The sequence below is a fragment of the Parastagonospora nodorum genome (assembly GCF_000146915.1).
Source record: "Parastagonospora nodorum SN15 chromosome Unknown scaffold_1, whole genome shotgun sequence".
Taxonomy (NCBI): domain Eukaryota; kingdom Fungi; phylum Ascomycota; class Dothideomycetes; order Pleosporales; family Phaeosphaeriaceae; genus Parastagonospora; species Parastagonospora nodorum.
In genome coordinates this window covers 1,967,122-1,983,937 of record NW_001884549.1, presented here as the reverse complement: position 1 = coordinate 1,983,937, position 16,816 = coordinate 1,967,122, and the positions used below count along the sequence as shown (strand labels likewise).

Genomic DNA, 16,816 nt, shown 5'->3' with positions numbered 1-16,816 from the left:
TGAAAGTTAGCTAAATGGTTCTTGACCAAAGCGCATGAAAGCATAATTGTATATGACCACCAAACCATAGGCGGTGGTCGGGGTAACTTGGCGATGTCACAAGAAGGGAAAGCTACTTACTGCCGACGGTGACGGTGACGGTCGTTGGTGGAGGGGCGACAAGCTGTGCGATCTCCGTGATGACCATGAGCTTCTCGAGCGAGATCACCGAGCCAGGCGAAGCGGAAGGAGGCCGTTGAACAACCCAGAAGGGAAGCCAATGGCCCCAACAGCTTACCACCACAGCATAGTGGTGAAGTGTGGGGGTGGTCAACAGGAGCTTGCTGTTCAGACCAGAGAGGGAGGGAGAAGAGGAAGAGAGAGGTAGGAGGAAAGAAGTGAGGTAGAGGAGGGAAGGGGGGTATGGGGCACTCAGAGAGGAGGGTGGCTCAAGATTCAATTTGCTGTTAAGCGGGTTGAGTCGAGCAGTTGAGTGTGGTGGTATTTTCAGAGGTTGCGGCTGCAGCGAGAATAAAACACTAACCTGTGGGCGCTAAAGGGCGGGCGCCGAGAGCCGTGCCGGAGTTTCTACGAGATTCTATTGCGAGAGATGTAGGTGGGAGTGGTGGTCAACTTCCAAAAGGTGAAGGAGAGATGGTCAAATGTGGTGGCTGGTGGTTGGTGGTCAATCAGGGTTGGACGAGCGACAACGACGTGGACGCCGAACACCGAACATCGAAACTCGACGAGTAATCTAGGCGGCCTTAGGCTGTTCCAATTGAACAAAGGGGATACTGGGAATCGATGTAGCCGGCGTGCTCGCATATGGTGGAGCAGAGGATGGTGAGATGATGGTATGTACACTTCGAACTTCGGAACTTCCGCGGGCAAGACAGGCGGCCCTTGGACTATTTCGAATGACCAAAGGGAACACGGGAGTCAATGTCGCCGATGCGCCAATAAATGAGGGAGCGGATGATGGTGAGATGATGATGCGTATACTTCGCGCTTTGCTCATGCACTTCGACTTCTGTACGGGCATTGGGTGCAAATAACAGTGGAATGATTCTTTCTTATATGTGTTCTTAATTTACGTCTCTTTCCTAGCCAGCTGGAGACCGTTGTCTCGTTCAACATACATGGGTATTGTGCACCTGGTTATAAACATTAGATCCAGCCTAGAACTTGTGCCAAGCCGTCGTCAAGACAGATATAGGGGGTTACAGATGCGAAAATGAAATGAGATAGGAAAAGGGCGCCGGTCTGATGGTTCATCTGGCTCGCCGGGCATATGGTACATTGATTTGGAGAAGGAAATTGGTGGTGATGAACGCTCTATGCGGTCCAACAGGGTATCGCTGTGCTAAACAAAAAAATACAGGGGAAGTTGCGTATGCTTATGCAAAGACAATGACGCTAATAGTAAATCTATGACGGAGATGATGAAGCGCGGATGACGGTGCCGTTGTTCAAGGTGATGGTGAGTTGGACAAGATCCATCCTAAATGGCCCTATGTTGAGATTGCTGTTGCCGCCATTGTTGTTGTTACCACCATTATTGTTGCCGCCGTTGCCGTTGCGGTTGCTCGTAAGGAAGTTTTGAATGCTTTCCTGTGCTTTTGCGGCGACGTCTAGCTCCCCGGTTTCTTGCATGGCAAATAGCACCCCTGTACGGGCAAAATCAAGAGCCTCCACATTGCTGGAAACTGGCTGTGTTGGGGTTGCACTAGGTTCTGCAGCTTTCGTGACCGCTGGTCCTGGTGATCCGGGCGCGCCGATAGCCTGTCTCTTCACTTTCTGCTCAGGAACCCGAGCTGGATGTGGGTGATGAAGATTTGGTAATGAACGCGAAGGTTCTAGAATGTGCCATTAAGTTGATGGAGTGGAGCGCTCGTTTCTCGGATCGAGATGCAAGACCGTTGAATGTGATGAGTGCGTTTTGCGCTGCGCAGCTGAGAGATAGCTCCGAGAAGAGCGAAAGCACCCGAGTGGAGTTCAGCGGTATGTTGGTCTCCGACACAGTGCTATCAAGAAGGCGAGAGATCGCTGTCCCCATGGTAGCATTGTTGGCAGTTCCCGGGATCGTGGTCGTGGTGCATCCAGTGGCATCATTGTTCGTACATGTGCTACCAGTGAAGCCATTGATGCAGACGCAGTTACATGAGCGGTCGGGGTTCAGGATTGATATGCCCCCGTTCTGGCAAGTTATTACACCGTCGCACTGATTGTCTCCTGGTGCTAGTGTTGGTGCTGGTCGGGGTGGCGAGTTGCTTGTAACACTGTTGCCGTTGCCATTGCCGTTTCCATTGCCATTTCCATTGCCGCCATTACTGCCACCGCCGTTACCGTTCTGATCTCCCTGAGCAGCGCTGTTGTTGCCCTTGTTCATGTTTGGAATCACAATGAGCACCACTGGAATCACCACAGCCGCAGCAATGATGAACAGCAATACAATCAGCAGCGTCACGAATGTCCAGACTGGCATACCGCAGCACCTGCGACGTCGCTTGGGCTTCTCCTTGCTCATGGCTGAATCAGTCCTACCCGCGCGAGAATCACCACGTGCTGATGGCCACTTGGATGCGCGACTGCCCGGAGTGTCTTGTCCGGGGTGAGGGAAACGCAGCGAGCATATCAGATAAACCGGATTGCCGAACATCTCTCCCGTCTGGTGCTCCAGCTTCCCAAAAGTCTAGACCTAATCGGCTTGCTGTTTTCCCACGGTCGAGATTTGCTGCGAGTCGAGTCGCTCTTCTTATAAGTTCGGGAAGACTTGTCAGGCTCCCACGCGCCTCCGCATCTCGTACCGCATCCATGTCGAGTTTCGGTGGTCTTCGCATACCAGCGCGCTCTGCCAAAGTTCGTTAGGACGCGTTTCTTCCTGGGGTGAGTTCTTCTGGCAAGTCGCCATATGCGCCAGCAAGTTGCATGTTCCTGAGTGATGACGAAGAGGAGGACGCGCCCACGTTGCGCATACCTATCGAGCTTAAACCCTGTCCTGCTGACGCGGCACCTCCAAGCCCCATCATCCCCGCACCATTCTTGCTACCCTCGGGCTTACCTTTTCCTAGGTTATCTACCGACTTGATGGTCATCAGGGATGGCTTTGTCCGTCTGCCCATACTAGCCTGTCGAAGCAACGCAGGCGATTGCTGCACAAGGCTTCGTCGATCATCCGGTTCCGCTGGTGAGATTGTGCCGCGTTCGCTTGTTATTGTCGAATCGTCATCTGAGTAGAGATCTTCGTTCTCATAGTAAGAGTCACGATGAGATGGGAATACATTACTAGAGGCATAAGAACCATGGCGTGATCGCATCAAATCGGATCGCGTGTCTGACTCTTCGGCTATTGGCGACACATATGACATTTGTGTATAATATGACGATGGTCCTCTTCGCGACGAGGGCGGTGGACCTAGGCTAGGCATGCGACGAGCTTGTTGATTTTGTTGTATGGACGGCATGGGAGGTTGTGGTACAGGGAAATCCGGAATCGAGCCAAGGGAAGAGGCCTCGGAGGCCATTGATGAGGTTGTAAGTGGGCGAGAAGATCGGTGGGTGGATGGCGAGAGCATTTCCTCTGTTGGTGAGGGCTGGCGATATTTTGGTGAAGGTGGCTGCAGGTATTCTGCGGACGACTGTTGAGCATAAGTTGGGGACACTTGTTGAATAGGAAATTCGTCAGAAAGTGGTCGATCGTTATGCCGTGGCGACTGTAGTCTCTTTGGAGAACGAGGCGGTATTATGGGACTAAAGCCAGACACCATGGCTTCATCGTTTGGTAAAGGCCATTGCGGTGGTGGAGAGACTTTTAGAGCTTTCCCACTTGCGCTGGACGACGACTGCTTGTTTTGCGATACAAGTTGGGTTTGGCCTCTGGGGAAGTCCTATGATCTTTGGATGTGTCTGGTAGTTGGGTTCGCATCTGCTCGGCTTGCAGTCGTTGTCGCGCAGCCCTGACGGAGCCTTTCTTCGCATCTACGTCGTCCCTACTTCCTGGCGCGCCACCAGGCCGCCCTCTTGGATCGTAACTCATTGAATCGCAGAATCAATGGCGACGACTGTTGTGTCTAAGACCGACACAGGTCTAAAGCGAAGAATGTCGCGCGATTCGTTGTCTCGTGAGTTTTTGAAGGATCTCCAGGATGTTGTCGAATGAGATGATATCCAGCATCAATCAGATGGTTCGTTGTAGGACTGGTGAGATACTATGATTTGGCCGTGCAAGTATATGCGGAGAACGAAAGTGTGAAGCCTTGAGACACTTCAAGCAAAATCGCAGATCAAAGAATGGATCCCAACACTATCCCGTACCTAATTCAGAGACAATGTGAGCGTGTAGATTGGAGCGCACGTTAGGCACAGCCAGGAGAACGAACGACAGGATTAGACAGCTTGCGGACTGTAGTGGCTCCTTGCTTCGTACTGGCCCCCGCGCTGATGTCTCAGCGAAGAACAGTCCAAGAGGTTTGACGCGGCTGAAGCGGGGCAAAGGCCTCGTTGGTTAAGACGATAGATTTCTGTCGCCATAAGTCAGTCTTTTCCCTCGCATGAACCGCTCAAGACAGTAAGGGCTTTGCAATGGGGTGGAACACAGCAATGCCAGGCACTTATGCAGTGCATCCTATAGGTCAAGCGGAACGAAAGACACATCATCTGGCCATGTCCTGCCCACGAGTGTGGACGGAGGATGCGAAGAATCAGAGATGTGTAACGTTGTTCGTCACAGCACCAACGGCCGACTGTCCAGTTTCGGGTTTCAGAGGAGAGCAACGGACGTACATGATAAGCGTTGCCTGGCCACAACTAAAACCTCGTCTGTGTGAGAAAATGGCTCAATGAATGAATGACAGTCAAGTAGTAGCACCTTCGGGAGGACGACGAGAGGAGCAATGTTGGTTTTTTTGTGATGTTCTTCGAGCCCGTTTGTGGAAGGGCTAGCCGTGCAGCGAGAGAGAATGGAAGGTAAAGGAGCGACTGGTGGAAGATGGAAGACTGCGGAGCCGACGGCCAGCCAGAAGAGCGTCAAGCTCGCGAAAATACACTTGGCTACCAGGAGCCGTCCAAGAAGGCGAGGGTGCGGAGGGAATACGCAAACACAGTGATACAATGTCTCAATGGCAAAGTTGAGGAGGCGGCCAGGGCTCATTGTGGAACACGCCAGGGCGCTGGTCAGTCAGATGCACGGACAGGAACATTGAGTGCAGCAAGCGAGGACGCCACCCAGCGGCCACTGTAAAGGCGACCATCTCAGGGGCCTCTTATTGGTACGAGCTATTGGATACGGTATGGTGCGACAGACGACTAACGCACATACTCCCGTGTTAACACGAGGTGAGGAGAGACGCCGACGAGCATTCCGATTGTCGCGCAGAGCGACCGACTTGGATGCAATATGAATCTGGCCCCAAGTCCGCCTTGAGGACTATTTTTTCTTGTCAGCAACTCGTCGCTGACCTGCGCTGCACAGCGCAGCGCAGCGCAGTCAGGAAGAATCGAATGCGTCTGTTTGAAGCACGACCCTGGCACGCGAGTCGGCAAAAGAACCTTTCTGAGACGCCTCCATTGTGTGCCTGCATGCACAACGCCTTCTTTGGTCGAGACAATACGGCAGCCACTGCATGTCGACAGTAACACGTGAACGTTGCCATTCCTGCCACCTGGGCATTCACATGGCGGTGGTATTATGGAGAATTACGATCGGGGGCAGCGGAAGAGAAGAGATTGCGGGACGGGATGAGAATGAAAGGTGAGATTAAGGTACCAACCGTCGCGGTGGGACGATCAACAGTGCAAAGCCGTTGGTTGCGCCACGGTACCTGTAATCAACGTGAGGCGGCTTTGACTAGTGATCGACAATCCAGATGTATCTTCGGGATACAGCCTCTCCCGTTCATCCCAACGTATTGGCGGACCAGTAGGTACTTTTTGGCCACAGGCCTTCGATTAGCTACGTAGCCTGGATCCTGCCTGGCCCCGAAGCCCAAATCTTCCGCCGCCGGGGTGTCGTTGCAGTCATCAGGTCTGCTTCTATACTTGGACAATTTGCCTGAAACGATGGACTGCTGACATCCACGATACGGTTCCGCTAGAATGTGCACTAGATTCACAATGTTCTGACGCAATTCACCTCATCCAAGGGACCGCGGTTTTGCGTCTAAGAAGCGGATTGCAACACCATCCCTTTGACACCCATTCTCTTGACGTCATCGGCATCCCTTTCCGCGCTGCATTTTTGGAGAGCAATGAGGATTGTGCACGTATGTCGATTACCATCAACGTGTGCGCTGGCGCCTTGTCTCCTCCAGTTCGTTGGCACTTCTTGTTGTGGTTTCGAGATGCCGAGTCGGCTGCAACCAAGACACAACTGTCCAACAGTCTTCCAGGAACCGGAAACCCAGCTTACAACTGATTGATGTTACCTCGCACACGTGTGACTGAGACTCTTACCTGCATTGTAGGGTCGCCTCAGGGTTGTGCTACAACCAACATCGTGCTTGGCGAGAAGGCGCAACGACGCGATCGACGCTGCATGACGAGACATCGAAAGTCGCTTCTTTCGTGCGCGTGCCGCTATTTGGCTGCTAGAGAGACAACATCGCTAGTCTATTCTGGATCAATCTTGAAAGTTGTCGGTACCCGCTCGCCAGTTCTATCAATCGGTCACCGTTTCGTACCAATAGCGACACATGGCGTACTCCGGATCAGTCTGTTGACATGCACTAAGTCTTGCCTTTGCAATCATGCTCAGTTCTGTGTCTAGGTCACTGCCATTCCGCGTAGTCACACTTCGACCACAGTGTCCCGAGCCAACTTACCTATCAGATGCCACGAAGGTATGTCATACATACTCGTCTAAAACATCGCACTGAGAAACACCTTGCACAGACTCAACCCGACTTCACGGTTCGGAAGAAACTGCGCATACCCGACCTTGTACGCCTGTGACACTCAACCAAAGATTGTCTCCGAGCCAGCTCGACCAAACGACAGAAACAGTTGGAGGGCTGTAACTTCCTCTGGGATGGTGGTATCAACCTGCAAACTCCCGAACGCGGGAAGTCATATGTCACAACAGGCTTGATCTTACCAGGGCCAGAGTCGCCTGCTAGAGCTGCAAATATACGCATACGACGCTCTAATTATGGTTCAAGATTGCTGCAATCACCAGCTCGTGCAGGCTACGCAACCCGTATGCGGCAGATGTTCGAGGATGCCGGGCATCATCGCCATGAAGAGCAGAGCAATGTAGCTATGCTGCTGTACCCACAGCTACCCAACATCTCCCGAAAGGCAGCCCTTTCGCCAGTTAGGTCGCCCAACAGAAGCGGTGCAGCACACCAAGCCATCACGCACGCATCGTCCACGTACCGTCCTGAGTCCCTATGTCTGCCAAACAAGCCATCTTTGCCTGTGTCATCAGCTGGAGCGCCACATGCGAGTCTACTGTGCCCATTTGAGCGCTCGTCGGGATCCTGGTCGGATGATTCGGGGTATATCGTGACAACGCGGTCTCGAAGGTGCAGCTTGACTATTGCAACAGATGAGCGAATACGCACCTGGCTTCTCGAGCTGCGCGACCACAAAATGAAAAATGCTCAGGAGGGCACCGATGAGGGACTGCATCCGGCATCTAATGCATATTCATGCCAGGATACGGACGTGTCTGTCCCCGACGAGGCACTAACTGGCAACAATGGAGAGCCAGCACTGTTTACAAAAGACCCGTTCGTGTACGATGGCGACGCATCATCCCTAACTGAGCTTCACGAAAAGAGAGTTGCTACAGCATTCTTCGAACGCCGTCCCATACGCGACACATCGGATGTCTGCAAGCCTCTCAAGCTCGACTACCTCAACCAGACGTATACGACGCCTCCAAGACAGGTTGTCGGTACCTCAGCAGAATCCCACCGAGATACTGCAGAGGCGAAGAAGTGGGTAAACGGAAGTGAGCTTCTCGAAGAGGGCGGCGTACAATTGAGCCCGCTCAGCCCGAATGTGTGCGTCGAGCGGGGACCTTCTCGATATCACTCGCCTCGCAGACCTTTACAAATTAGCCATGTTGCGACGCCGAGCAAAAGTTGTCCTGATCAAGGGTTTCAGGCGCCGCAATTGAAGGAGAATGTCGTCTTGCAACACAAAGAGTGTACTGGCAGTGGTGTTCCGTTGGCACCTCGCGGCAACGGACTGGGTACGAGGTTTCGACGACCCCAGTAAGTGTATTGTAGGTGACAGCATAACTCTGTATTGTTGGATAGGGCCTTCTTGCACTGTCATTCTTTGGTAGGTAGTAATTGAGATTTTGCTATGAAATAAAATTGAAAAAGTAACGAAGTCATGCCAAGCGACGGTTTCATGGCGCATTATTGTACCTGCACAAACTGAGACGTGATCGTGGACACAGCAATACTGTGTATAGTTTTTAGTTAGTCTAGCAGTGCGACTGAAGACGTAGCCGTTGCTGAGGTCAGGCTGCGGGGTGAAGTGAGAGCGCGCTAGCACGTGCAAGATTTAGCGCGTTTTCGAGTAAACACAGCGAAGATGCGATGCTCATGTCACTGCCCACGCGAGCAGATCCTCCGCAGCTGCAGGCTTCCTACTGTCGCGCATTCGCTAGCATTCATATCCCACCATGCCCGCCGCTACGGAGCCCAACTCGCGCTCGCCATCTCCCACGCCTGCCCCACCCATTGCAGATGCGCCAGGCCCACGCGCGCAAGGTCTCATCAATGTCTTCAACCAAGCCTCCAAAGCGACACTGGACAAATGCTCATACAAGAACTTTGCATCATGTTTCCCCACGGCTGCGCAATACAGTCCCGAGGTGCTAGACAACTTGCGCGGTCAGATTGTCGATCAACTGGACCGCACTTGGAAGACCAACTTCGAGGACATCATGGAGCGTAGGAACGTGGTCAAGCTGTTGAACTTGCTGGACCAGTGCATTGAAGATGCAAAGTTGAGGAAGAAGCGCGCTGAGCTCAGCGCAAACGGTGGTGCTGTAGAAACGCCTGTGCCGTGAGTACTGCTACACTGAGGGCTACGGCATGAAAGTGCTTACAACCATTCTAGGCCACATACTCTGACTCCCTCGGAGATCCACCTTGCCCATCTCATGCCATTCCTCGAGCAACAAGCCGCTGAGATGAACACCAAGCTCTCCAAGACGCAGGCATCGAATACAGAACTTCTTTCGACCGTGACCGCGCAACGCACAGAAATTGAGGCGCTGGTACGGGGCTTGGAGAACGTCATACAAGACCTAGAGGTCAGCGCACAAGTGATGGCACAGGACGATGTGCAAGGACTCAGCAAAGAGATCAAAGAGCTGGAGACGGAGATGAAGACGTGAGACCAAGCAGTTGACTGCTATCCTCGAACTCTCTTAGCGACACCGCCAACGAGGCGCCCTACTCTGCCATATCGCTCGCAGCTCCAGCACATGCAGATGTACAACAGTGCTTGCTCACGCACTCGACTGAATGTCTGGACGATATGATCCATTTTCATCACGCCATGGACACCGTCGAGATGACTTGATCGCGCTTGCGCGTGACAGTCGTATCGAAGTCGGGCAGCACTGCAGAGACAGCGCAGGCGACAAGCTCGAATAAGCCCGCATGGGCACTGCACCAAGTATGCCAGGAGCACGCGCGCATGATACCTGTCCTGGACTGGTTGAAGGCGGAGATTTTCTTGGAACGCCCTTGCGTGCCACGATGCCGAGTGACATATAGCCAAAATTCGTTACTGCCGCAAAACAAACAAGCTTTGTAGTTCAACCCAAGCGCAAACGTGATATGGCTATACCTCGAAGCTCACGAAGCGCTCTGGAAGTTCGGTGATATCCACGACATCTACTTCATCGCCTATGATGCAGTCAATATGCGTCTCGTCTATCGATGCACACCTTGTTATCCTCATGGACTTGGAGCAGAACTTTAGGAAGGAAATGCACTGGACCAGACATAGGAAGATGCTGCGAAGCCTTCACGAGCTTGGATTCGTTATTCGGTGACAAGCTGTCTCTTCTCAGCGTCTGCCAGCCAGCGAAGTTATCAAAAAACTAGAAACTTTGCACAACAAACATGTGCCAACAATTGAGAAGCTCTGCATTTTGATCAGCCTCAAAGGCCGGCAGTGGGCTACTGCCGAGTCGCGGGGCTCCGCGTGATCCAGGTCCCGGCATGTAGATTGTTTCGCAATATCAGACTACCAAATCGGGAACGCGCAATTACCACCGTGTAAACTCTTCAATCTATCACGACACAAGTAAGCCTTTTTCGATCAAACTCGAGTGTGACATGAATCGCTTTGTATATAACAAGCTATGGCGACTCGACAATTTTGCACGTTCGAGCAATACACTGAGCTTCCAGACGTTCACCAACCATTATGAAGTTCACCACGGCCATCAGCTTCGCTTTTGCGGCGGAAGCAGTGAACGCAGCAGCGTTGCAGCCTCGTCACTGTACGTGCTCTTGGCAATAATCATCTTCAAACAAATTACTCACATCTTTAGACACTTTCCCTTCCACTGGTAGCGGAACATGGTCGACCGTCCGACAGACTGTGAACTTCCAATCGAACGCCGGGCTCAGTGACGTTACTTCGGATCAGATCCGATGCTACACAAGATCAGGCCAGACCGCTCCCCAGATCCAGACGGTTGCTGCAGGTGGTAGCGTTACGTTCACCGCATCGCCGAACATTTTCCATCTGGGTCCGATCCAGTTTTATATGGCTAAGGTGCCGTCTGGTCAGACAGCTGCAACTTGGGATGGCACTGGCACCGTGTGGTTCAAGACATACGCTGAGCCAGCTACGGTTGCGAACAATCAATTGAGCTGGGCAAGTCTCAGTATGTATTTAACGATCATTGTTGACACAACAAAATGCTAACAAAGAGAAGACAAGGGTAGCATTACTGCCAATATCCCGAAGAACTTGCCATCAGGCGACTACCTTTTGAGGATCGAGCACATCGCCCTGCACCAGGCGAGCAACGCTGGGGGAGCCCAGTTCTACATCTCCTGTGCCCAGATCAGCGTAACTGGGGGAGGCAGTGGAACTCCTTCACCTCTTGTATCCTTCCCTGGCGCCTACTCAGCCAATGACCCAGGTATCAAGGTTAACATCTACAATGTAAGCTGTGTTGATCCCCAATCGCGTTCATTATGCTGACACTGGAGTAGGCGCGATCATACACTCCACCCGGTCCGGCTCCGTGGACTGGCTAGATGTGTGAGAGAGAGCCTCAGGATAGGCATGCATATATTTTCCATCGAGTCGCGATCGTGGTCGTTATTAGATTTTGTTGAATTGTAGAGACGCGAAGATAGCTGGGATTCTCTTGAAATTTCATGGCCTGGCTGCACAATCAGTTATCTTGTGTCACCAATGTGTGCGAGTGATGCATTACATCAATGCTATTTCTTTAGCAACAGCCTTTTCTGAACTCTCTAGTCTCGAACAAACTTCGTAAGTCGAGGTTATGCCACTTTTCGCGTCCGCCCTCTCCATCTTGGGGTGCGGGGTATCTCCGCATTGTGAATTTGCTGCAGTTATCTGGTGCACGGTTTTGCATAAAGCCAATCACTATGTATGTGTACAGATACAAAGATCTTAGACATGTTAAAGACGTGCTCGCAAGATTCCGGGGTGACATCCGCGTGCGAGCAATTGGCGCGGACAACGCTCTAGCGACCGTTCTGGCCGTGATGCCGTTGGAAAGCGTCATCCGAGTCCTTGCTTGAACTGGATAAGTAGCATCGGAAAATGTGGGGTAGACCAATAAATTGTTCCTAAATTGACAATTGTTGTCAGATCTCGACGTCTAGTTGACCCGTTCATCTACTAACAGCTTTACGTCCATACCATCGGTTGCAGCACCATGTCGACCAGCAGCACTGCCAATGGTGATCATGATGAGCCATATTGGCTCGGCCGCGCATCTGAAGAACAAAAACGTCTCGTGAAGCAACACGGCATCTGGACAAAGTAAATCAGCCTCAGATACTGGTCGGAAGCTCACATCCGCAACTGACATTACACCATAGAGCCATCGGCTACTCACTCCACCCATCAATCGCCCCAAAACTCCCGCAAAATGCTCGAATCGCTGACGTTGCAACCGGCACTGGCGTCTGGCTTCAAGACATCGCCTCCGTCCTACCATCAACCTACACCTTCCACGGCTACGACATTTCCTCGGAGCAATACCTCCCAGCCGAATCGCTCCCATCCAACGTCTCTCTCCACTTCCTCGACTTCAAAAAGCCCATTCCGTCAGACCTCCAAGGCACATACGACCTCGTGAACGTGCGCCTGATTACCGTGTCCATGGGCCCCTTTCAAATCTGGCTCGACACTCTTACCAACATCATCACGCTGCTCAAGCCCGGCGGCTGCATCACCTGGACGGACGGTAACTTTCTGATCAAGCGCGGTTTTCGCGGCGCAAGTGGAACGTCGTCGGCGGGCCATGCGCTCACAGCGGGTCAGAACCAACTCAACAGCACGCTCAAGAAGCGCTTTGGCTTTTCGTTTCCAGATTTCGACGAGTTGTTTCGCAGCGCCGGACTTAGGGATGTCGAGGTCGATGTGATTAGTACGGATCGGTTATCTGAGCAGAGGCGCGATTTCACGGAGATTGGGATTGGGGCGGTGTTTGGTGGGTTGGGGAATTTGAGCAAGGTGGATGGGGACGGGTATTGGAGTGCGCAGGAGGTGGAGGAGAGGAAGAGGGCGGCCGTAAGAGATATGGATAGTGGGGCGTATTATAGGTGGGATATTCATGTTGGGGTTGGGTTCAGGGAGTGAGGATGGGGATGGTATGGTGCTGTTAATACTTCAGTATGAAGTTATTCCACGAGTGGATGGAGTGGATGGTAGCAATTCTTATGGTTGGTATCCTTACTGCTCCTTCTACTGTTCCTAGACCTCATAGTTGAAATACTTCCAAGCGTCCTGAAGTGACACGATTCCGCAGTATGCTTGCAAGCGTTGCCCATAGCCTTTGGTGGATAAGAAGTAGCATCATAAACCTGGATCATTTATTATGTCCACAGACATACCTCCACCATCGCTTTTGATGGGATGACAGTATATTTCCAGTTCTCAAAACGTAGCATGCGAGTATTATCATATCGAAGATGTGCAGCGTATACTAAAGTCAAGTCCTAGCGACTCTAAAAAGTTCAACATCTCGAACATCGGATGCAAGCCCTTGATCACATTCCGTATATTCTCCATCATCTTGCAACCCGTGTAACATCTCGTCAAGAACTCAAACGGCACCAGTGGCGCGTCATGCTAATATTGTCGACGAAGCCCAACCATAAGGTTTGCATGGTGGTGGAACAAAGTTAATTGTCTCAGGGCCAATTTGTCAGATGTAAGAGAATAAAGCCAGGCTTACTTTGCCTGCAAAATCCTGCCATATATACCTACGCTACTGTGACGAGAGGCACAGTCTGTAGGAAGAGGGCCTTGGTGCGTTCTGAGGCCTAATCTCTGACAATAAAGAGTGGATGCACGGACTCGCACCGAGAGGAGGTGAGCATAGTCTTCTTGTGACAATCACAATCTAATTCGCGTCGGGACGGCCCATACGGCCGTTATGTATCTTTCATCCTAAACAGGAATGTGCACCCGACCATCGCTAGGTAGACACGTGACCCGAAATTCATTCGGATGAAATAGAAACCGTCCTACTTTTAGAAGCACAGATTTTCTGCTGAATGACGAAGAGGAATCCTGTGCGATGAAAAGCAGGATTTGCGGTTGGCCTAACGTTCGCCTAGGGAGGCCTTAAGAGCATGTCGGTGTTGGTTGTGGAGCAGAAGTTCTCCGCAAGCGTTCCTTCAAGGTCCTTCAACGGTTGGGTGACGCCGTCTGCGGCCAACGTTTGCAATTTGATGATCTTTTGCTGTCCCAACCAACAGTGCGACATCTTGCGTAGCCATTTCGGATGGGACGGAAGTCGATTGCGCGTCTCGCAGCTCTCACACATGGATCTTGACAAGATATATATGTAACCTGGGGGTGGACAGTTCAATCACCGAAAGACCGTGCCGGGTATGTTGGAACCTGCCACCTGCGCCGCTCGACACACGTCTTACCAAGTTCAAATTCTTGTCAATCAAACAACAAAAGGACCGACAGCGCGTATGCGCAGCCATTCTCAGAGTTTACACATTTGTGTTAGCATACGCATCCCAGCATGGGCAAATTGCGCATCTCCCGCATGCGAAACAGGGCTTTGGCAAACACCCACAAGCATCATCAAGCCTTGGGTTTGGAGCGACCTGCCCGTCCAGTATCGTGGCTTTTCAGGCGCAAGCCATAGCAGATGCACGTGGCGAATCTCGTCGTATGCTTAAACAACGTGCAGAAGTTGGATGCAAATAGCTCACCTAGACCGTGCATCAAGCTTTTCTGGATGGTGTTGGTGGCCCTGCCAGAGCGTACATTCAGCCAATCACATCTGGGACTCGCGATGGGCCACGGGCCTAACCGAGCGCGATTTGGGCGTATACTGAAACGGTCCGTTTCCAGTCATTCGGCGCCAGTCGTCAGTCGTATACAGTGGCTGTGCCTTTCCCTGTGGTAAATCATTCACCGAAGCAATTGCCCGTCAAGGCAGATTTGAGCACTTCAGCCACCCCGCGTTGAAGCCGATCACCTCTTCCAGCTGCTATATTTCGGAGGCCACTTCCTTCGGGTTTGTGGAACCACGGCATCTTTCCCATTGGAGAACCAGTGCTTACATCGTGCATGTCAGTCCCCCAGACACTATACGAGGTAACCGTCACGCTAATTCATGGTCTAGGCCTACCCTTGCCCAGGCGCATCAAGACTTAATACTGTTTGCAGAATCCCGAATTGTTATATCGCAACATTCAGCCCTTCCGTTTTCTGCTCTCCACCTCTCTGTCTCTCGGTCCATCCCACCTTCACCATACGAACATCCAAAAAACGTTGCGCATTCTCACAACTCGCTCGCCATGCAGCCTTCAAACATCCTTCTTGCACTTCTCGGTGCTTCGACTACACTAGCCGCTCCAATGGATCATCGCCTCGAGGATATCCAATGTCGCTGCCTTTCCTTCTCGACGGATGCCAAACCTACACCTTGCACGTACATGGAGTCGCAAAGAATGGACTGGCATACTGCGAATTCCCTGGCAGAGGACTACGAGCTTGAGATCCAGTTTGCCAGTCAGCACACCATCTCCAACATCCTGTCTATCCGTCGGCCACTACCGGACAGCATATTGGACGCCATCAGTGAAGCGGAAGTCATGCCGGTTCAGGAGGAGGATTTGATGCAAAGAAGGAATAAGATTGTTTGTGGATTCGACGAAGAGGTCAAGCATTTAGGCAGTCATAGGGGCATGGAACCTGAGTGTCACTTCGTCAGCTACGTCGTGGCAGCGCTGATGGCTTTGGTCGCTGTCTATTTGCTTGCCGAGTATGTTTGGTCAAGGTGTGTATTTCTTCTCAACGACATCACACACCATGGCTCACATTATTCATAGATTCTTCTCACAAGGTGCCATCAAACTAGATGGTTCGGAGAAGACTCTCATGGCCAAGTACGAGACGACCCAAGAAGAGTCAAGCAGGGATGCTCCGTCCACACTCCTGTCGTGAGGATCAGCTGCTATGACAACAGCAGATCGGCCGCTTCTGCAAGCCCCTCACACTTTGTCAGACTGGCCCGGCTTCAACGACGCTTCACCAATGGACTCATCCACGAGCTTACCGCCACCATCACCATCCAGCCGCCATCATAGTCTGCGGCGTTAGATGTCACGACCTGATCTTCACGGGCGCAAGCACTTGTATTGGTGGCTGAATGACGCAATTGAAAGAGCATGAAAAGCAAACACGCCGAACATTGGCACCACCACACACCTAGCCCGTCCACGTGCCTGGACATACAGCCGCTTTTCTATGTTTTGATCGGCTCCCGGCTTTCCGGATGGCGAGAGCTGGGTCCGATGGTCGAGGACGTCAGCGCTGCGCCAATGACCATCGAAATTACATTTTTCTGTGGTGAAGTTTATGCTCAGCATGGATTTGGAAAAGCCTAGTGGACTAAAAAAAAAGTCCCTTTACGATACCCTCAAACTCTTTCTCTTAGTGTAGATACATATTCATATTCCCATAATGTCAAATCATGTCAAATCATCATTGTATCAATTCTTGTCGATGTAGCACCTCATCACACATGGTCCCAAAAGCATCACTAGGCAAGAATACATCATACGGACTATTAACCGCAGTAAGCACCTAGACCAGACACACTTGCTCAATTTATGTTTGTAATTTCTTCATTTCCTACTGCAGCAGACCCAAGATCCGCCCCATCGAGCCCACACGCTCTATTATGCTAAAAAGGTTTCTGTCTATATATACACACACACGTAACATGCCAGCATCAACAAAAGTGCAAGAAATCGACTCGTAAAGACGCCACCCTTGATGTGTAAAAACAAGACCTTTGTATCGCACATATCCTCTGAAGAAGAGGAAGAAGAAGAGCTGTAACACCATGTGCAAAGAAGTAGCCAGCCATCGCAATCCGGACGAATATGCAAGAAACGAAACAGAGAAGACTAAAAAGACACGCTACATGGTCTTTGGGTATAAACGCTTTCAAGTTATCCTTTCCCCCAGATGCGTCCGTCAAAAACACGGCCTTTGTTGCAATAGACAGAATTTATCCAATTATGCCCCGAGAGATGCATGTGTATGTGGTCATTGTATCGAAAAAAAAATGTTCAAAGCGCGGCTTCATGTGTGTATGGCCGTTGACGGGGATGGG

The 16,816-nt window shown here is 51.5% G+C and overlaps 7 protein-coding genes across 7 annotated transcripts; 5 read left to right on the top strand and 2 right to left on the bottom strand.

The window, feature by feature from the left end:
• Nucleotides 1-6: 6 nt before the first annotated feature.
• SNOG_00893 (hypothetical protein) lies at nt 7-1,021 on the bottom strand (the record flags this gene model as incomplete). The annotated part of the gene is made up of 4 exons (XM_001791508.1): nt 7-86; nt 121-272; nt 572-773; nt 844-1,021. 4 exons carry the CDS (start codon nt 1,019-1,021, stop codon nt 7-9), a joined length of 612 nt encoding a protein of 203 aa, XP_001791560.1.
• Nucleotides 1,022-1,407: 386 nt separating this feature from the next.
• On the bottom strand, nt 1,408-2,506 carry SNOG_00892 (hypothetical protein; the record flags this gene model as incomplete). The annotated part of the gene is made up of 2 exons (XM_001791507.1): nt 1,408-1,761; nt 1,847-2,506. The coding sequence occupies 2 exons, from the start codon at nt 2,504-2,506 to the stop codon at nt 1,408-1,410; spliced, it is 1,014 nt and encodes a 337-aa protein (XP_001791559.1).
• Nucleotides 2,507-6,722: 4,216 nt separating this feature from the next.
• Nucleotides 6,723-8,199, top strand: SNOG_00891 (hypothetical protein; the record flags this gene model as incomplete). Its single annotated transcript, XM_001791506.1, has 3 exons — nt 6,723-6,815; nt 6,868-6,915; nt 6,973-8,199. The coding sequence occupies 3 exons, from the start codon at nt 6,723-6,725 to the stop codon at nt 8,197-8,199; spliced, it is 1,368 nt and encodes a 455-aa protein (XP_001791558.1).
• Nucleotides 8,200-8,614: 415 nt separating this feature from the next.
• Nucleotides 8,615-9,522, top strand: SNOG_00890 (hypothetical protein; the record flags this gene model as incomplete). Its single annotated transcript, XM_001791505.1, has 3 exons — nt 8,615-9,000; nt 9,055-9,330; nt 9,372-9,522. 3 exons carry the CDS (start codon nt 8,615-8,617, stop codon nt 9,520-9,522), a joined length of 813 nt encoding a protein of 270 aa, XP_001791557.1.
• Nucleotides 9,523-10,377: 855 nt separating this feature from the next.
• Nucleotides 10,378-11,364, top strand: SNOG_00889 (hypothetical protein; the record flags this gene model as incomplete). Its single annotated transcript, XM_001791504.1, has 4 exons — nt 10,378-10,453; nt 10,505-10,843; nt 10,895-11,127; nt 11,178-11,364. 4 exons carry the CDS (start codon nt 10,378-10,380, stop codon nt 11,220-11,222), a joined length of 693 nt encoding a protein of 230 aa, XP_001791556.1. The 3' UTR covers nt 11,223-11,364.
• Nucleotides 11,365-11,875: 511 nt separating this feature from the next.
• Nucleotides 11,876-12,752, top strand: SNOG_00888 (hypothetical protein; the record flags this gene model as incomplete). The annotated part of the gene is made up of 3 exons (XM_001791503.1): nt 11,876-11,982; nt 12,042-12,592; nt 12,616-12,752. 3 exons carry the CDS (start codon nt 11,876-11,878, stop codon nt 12,750-12,752), a joined length of 795 nt encoding a protein of 264 aa, XP_001791555.1.
• Nucleotides 12,753-14,990: 2,238 nt separating this feature from the next.
• Nucleotides 14,991-15,782, top strand: SNOG_00887 (hypothetical protein; the record flags this gene model as incomplete). The annotated part of the gene is made up of 3 exons (XM_001791502.1): nt 14,991-15,472; nt 15,525-15,635; nt 15,665-15,782. The coding sequence occupies 3 exons, from the start codon at nt 14,991-14,993 to the stop codon at nt 15,780-15,782; spliced, it is 711 nt and encodes a 236-aa protein (XP_001791554.1).
• Between the last annotated feature and the right edge of the window lie 1,034 nt (nt 15,783-16,816).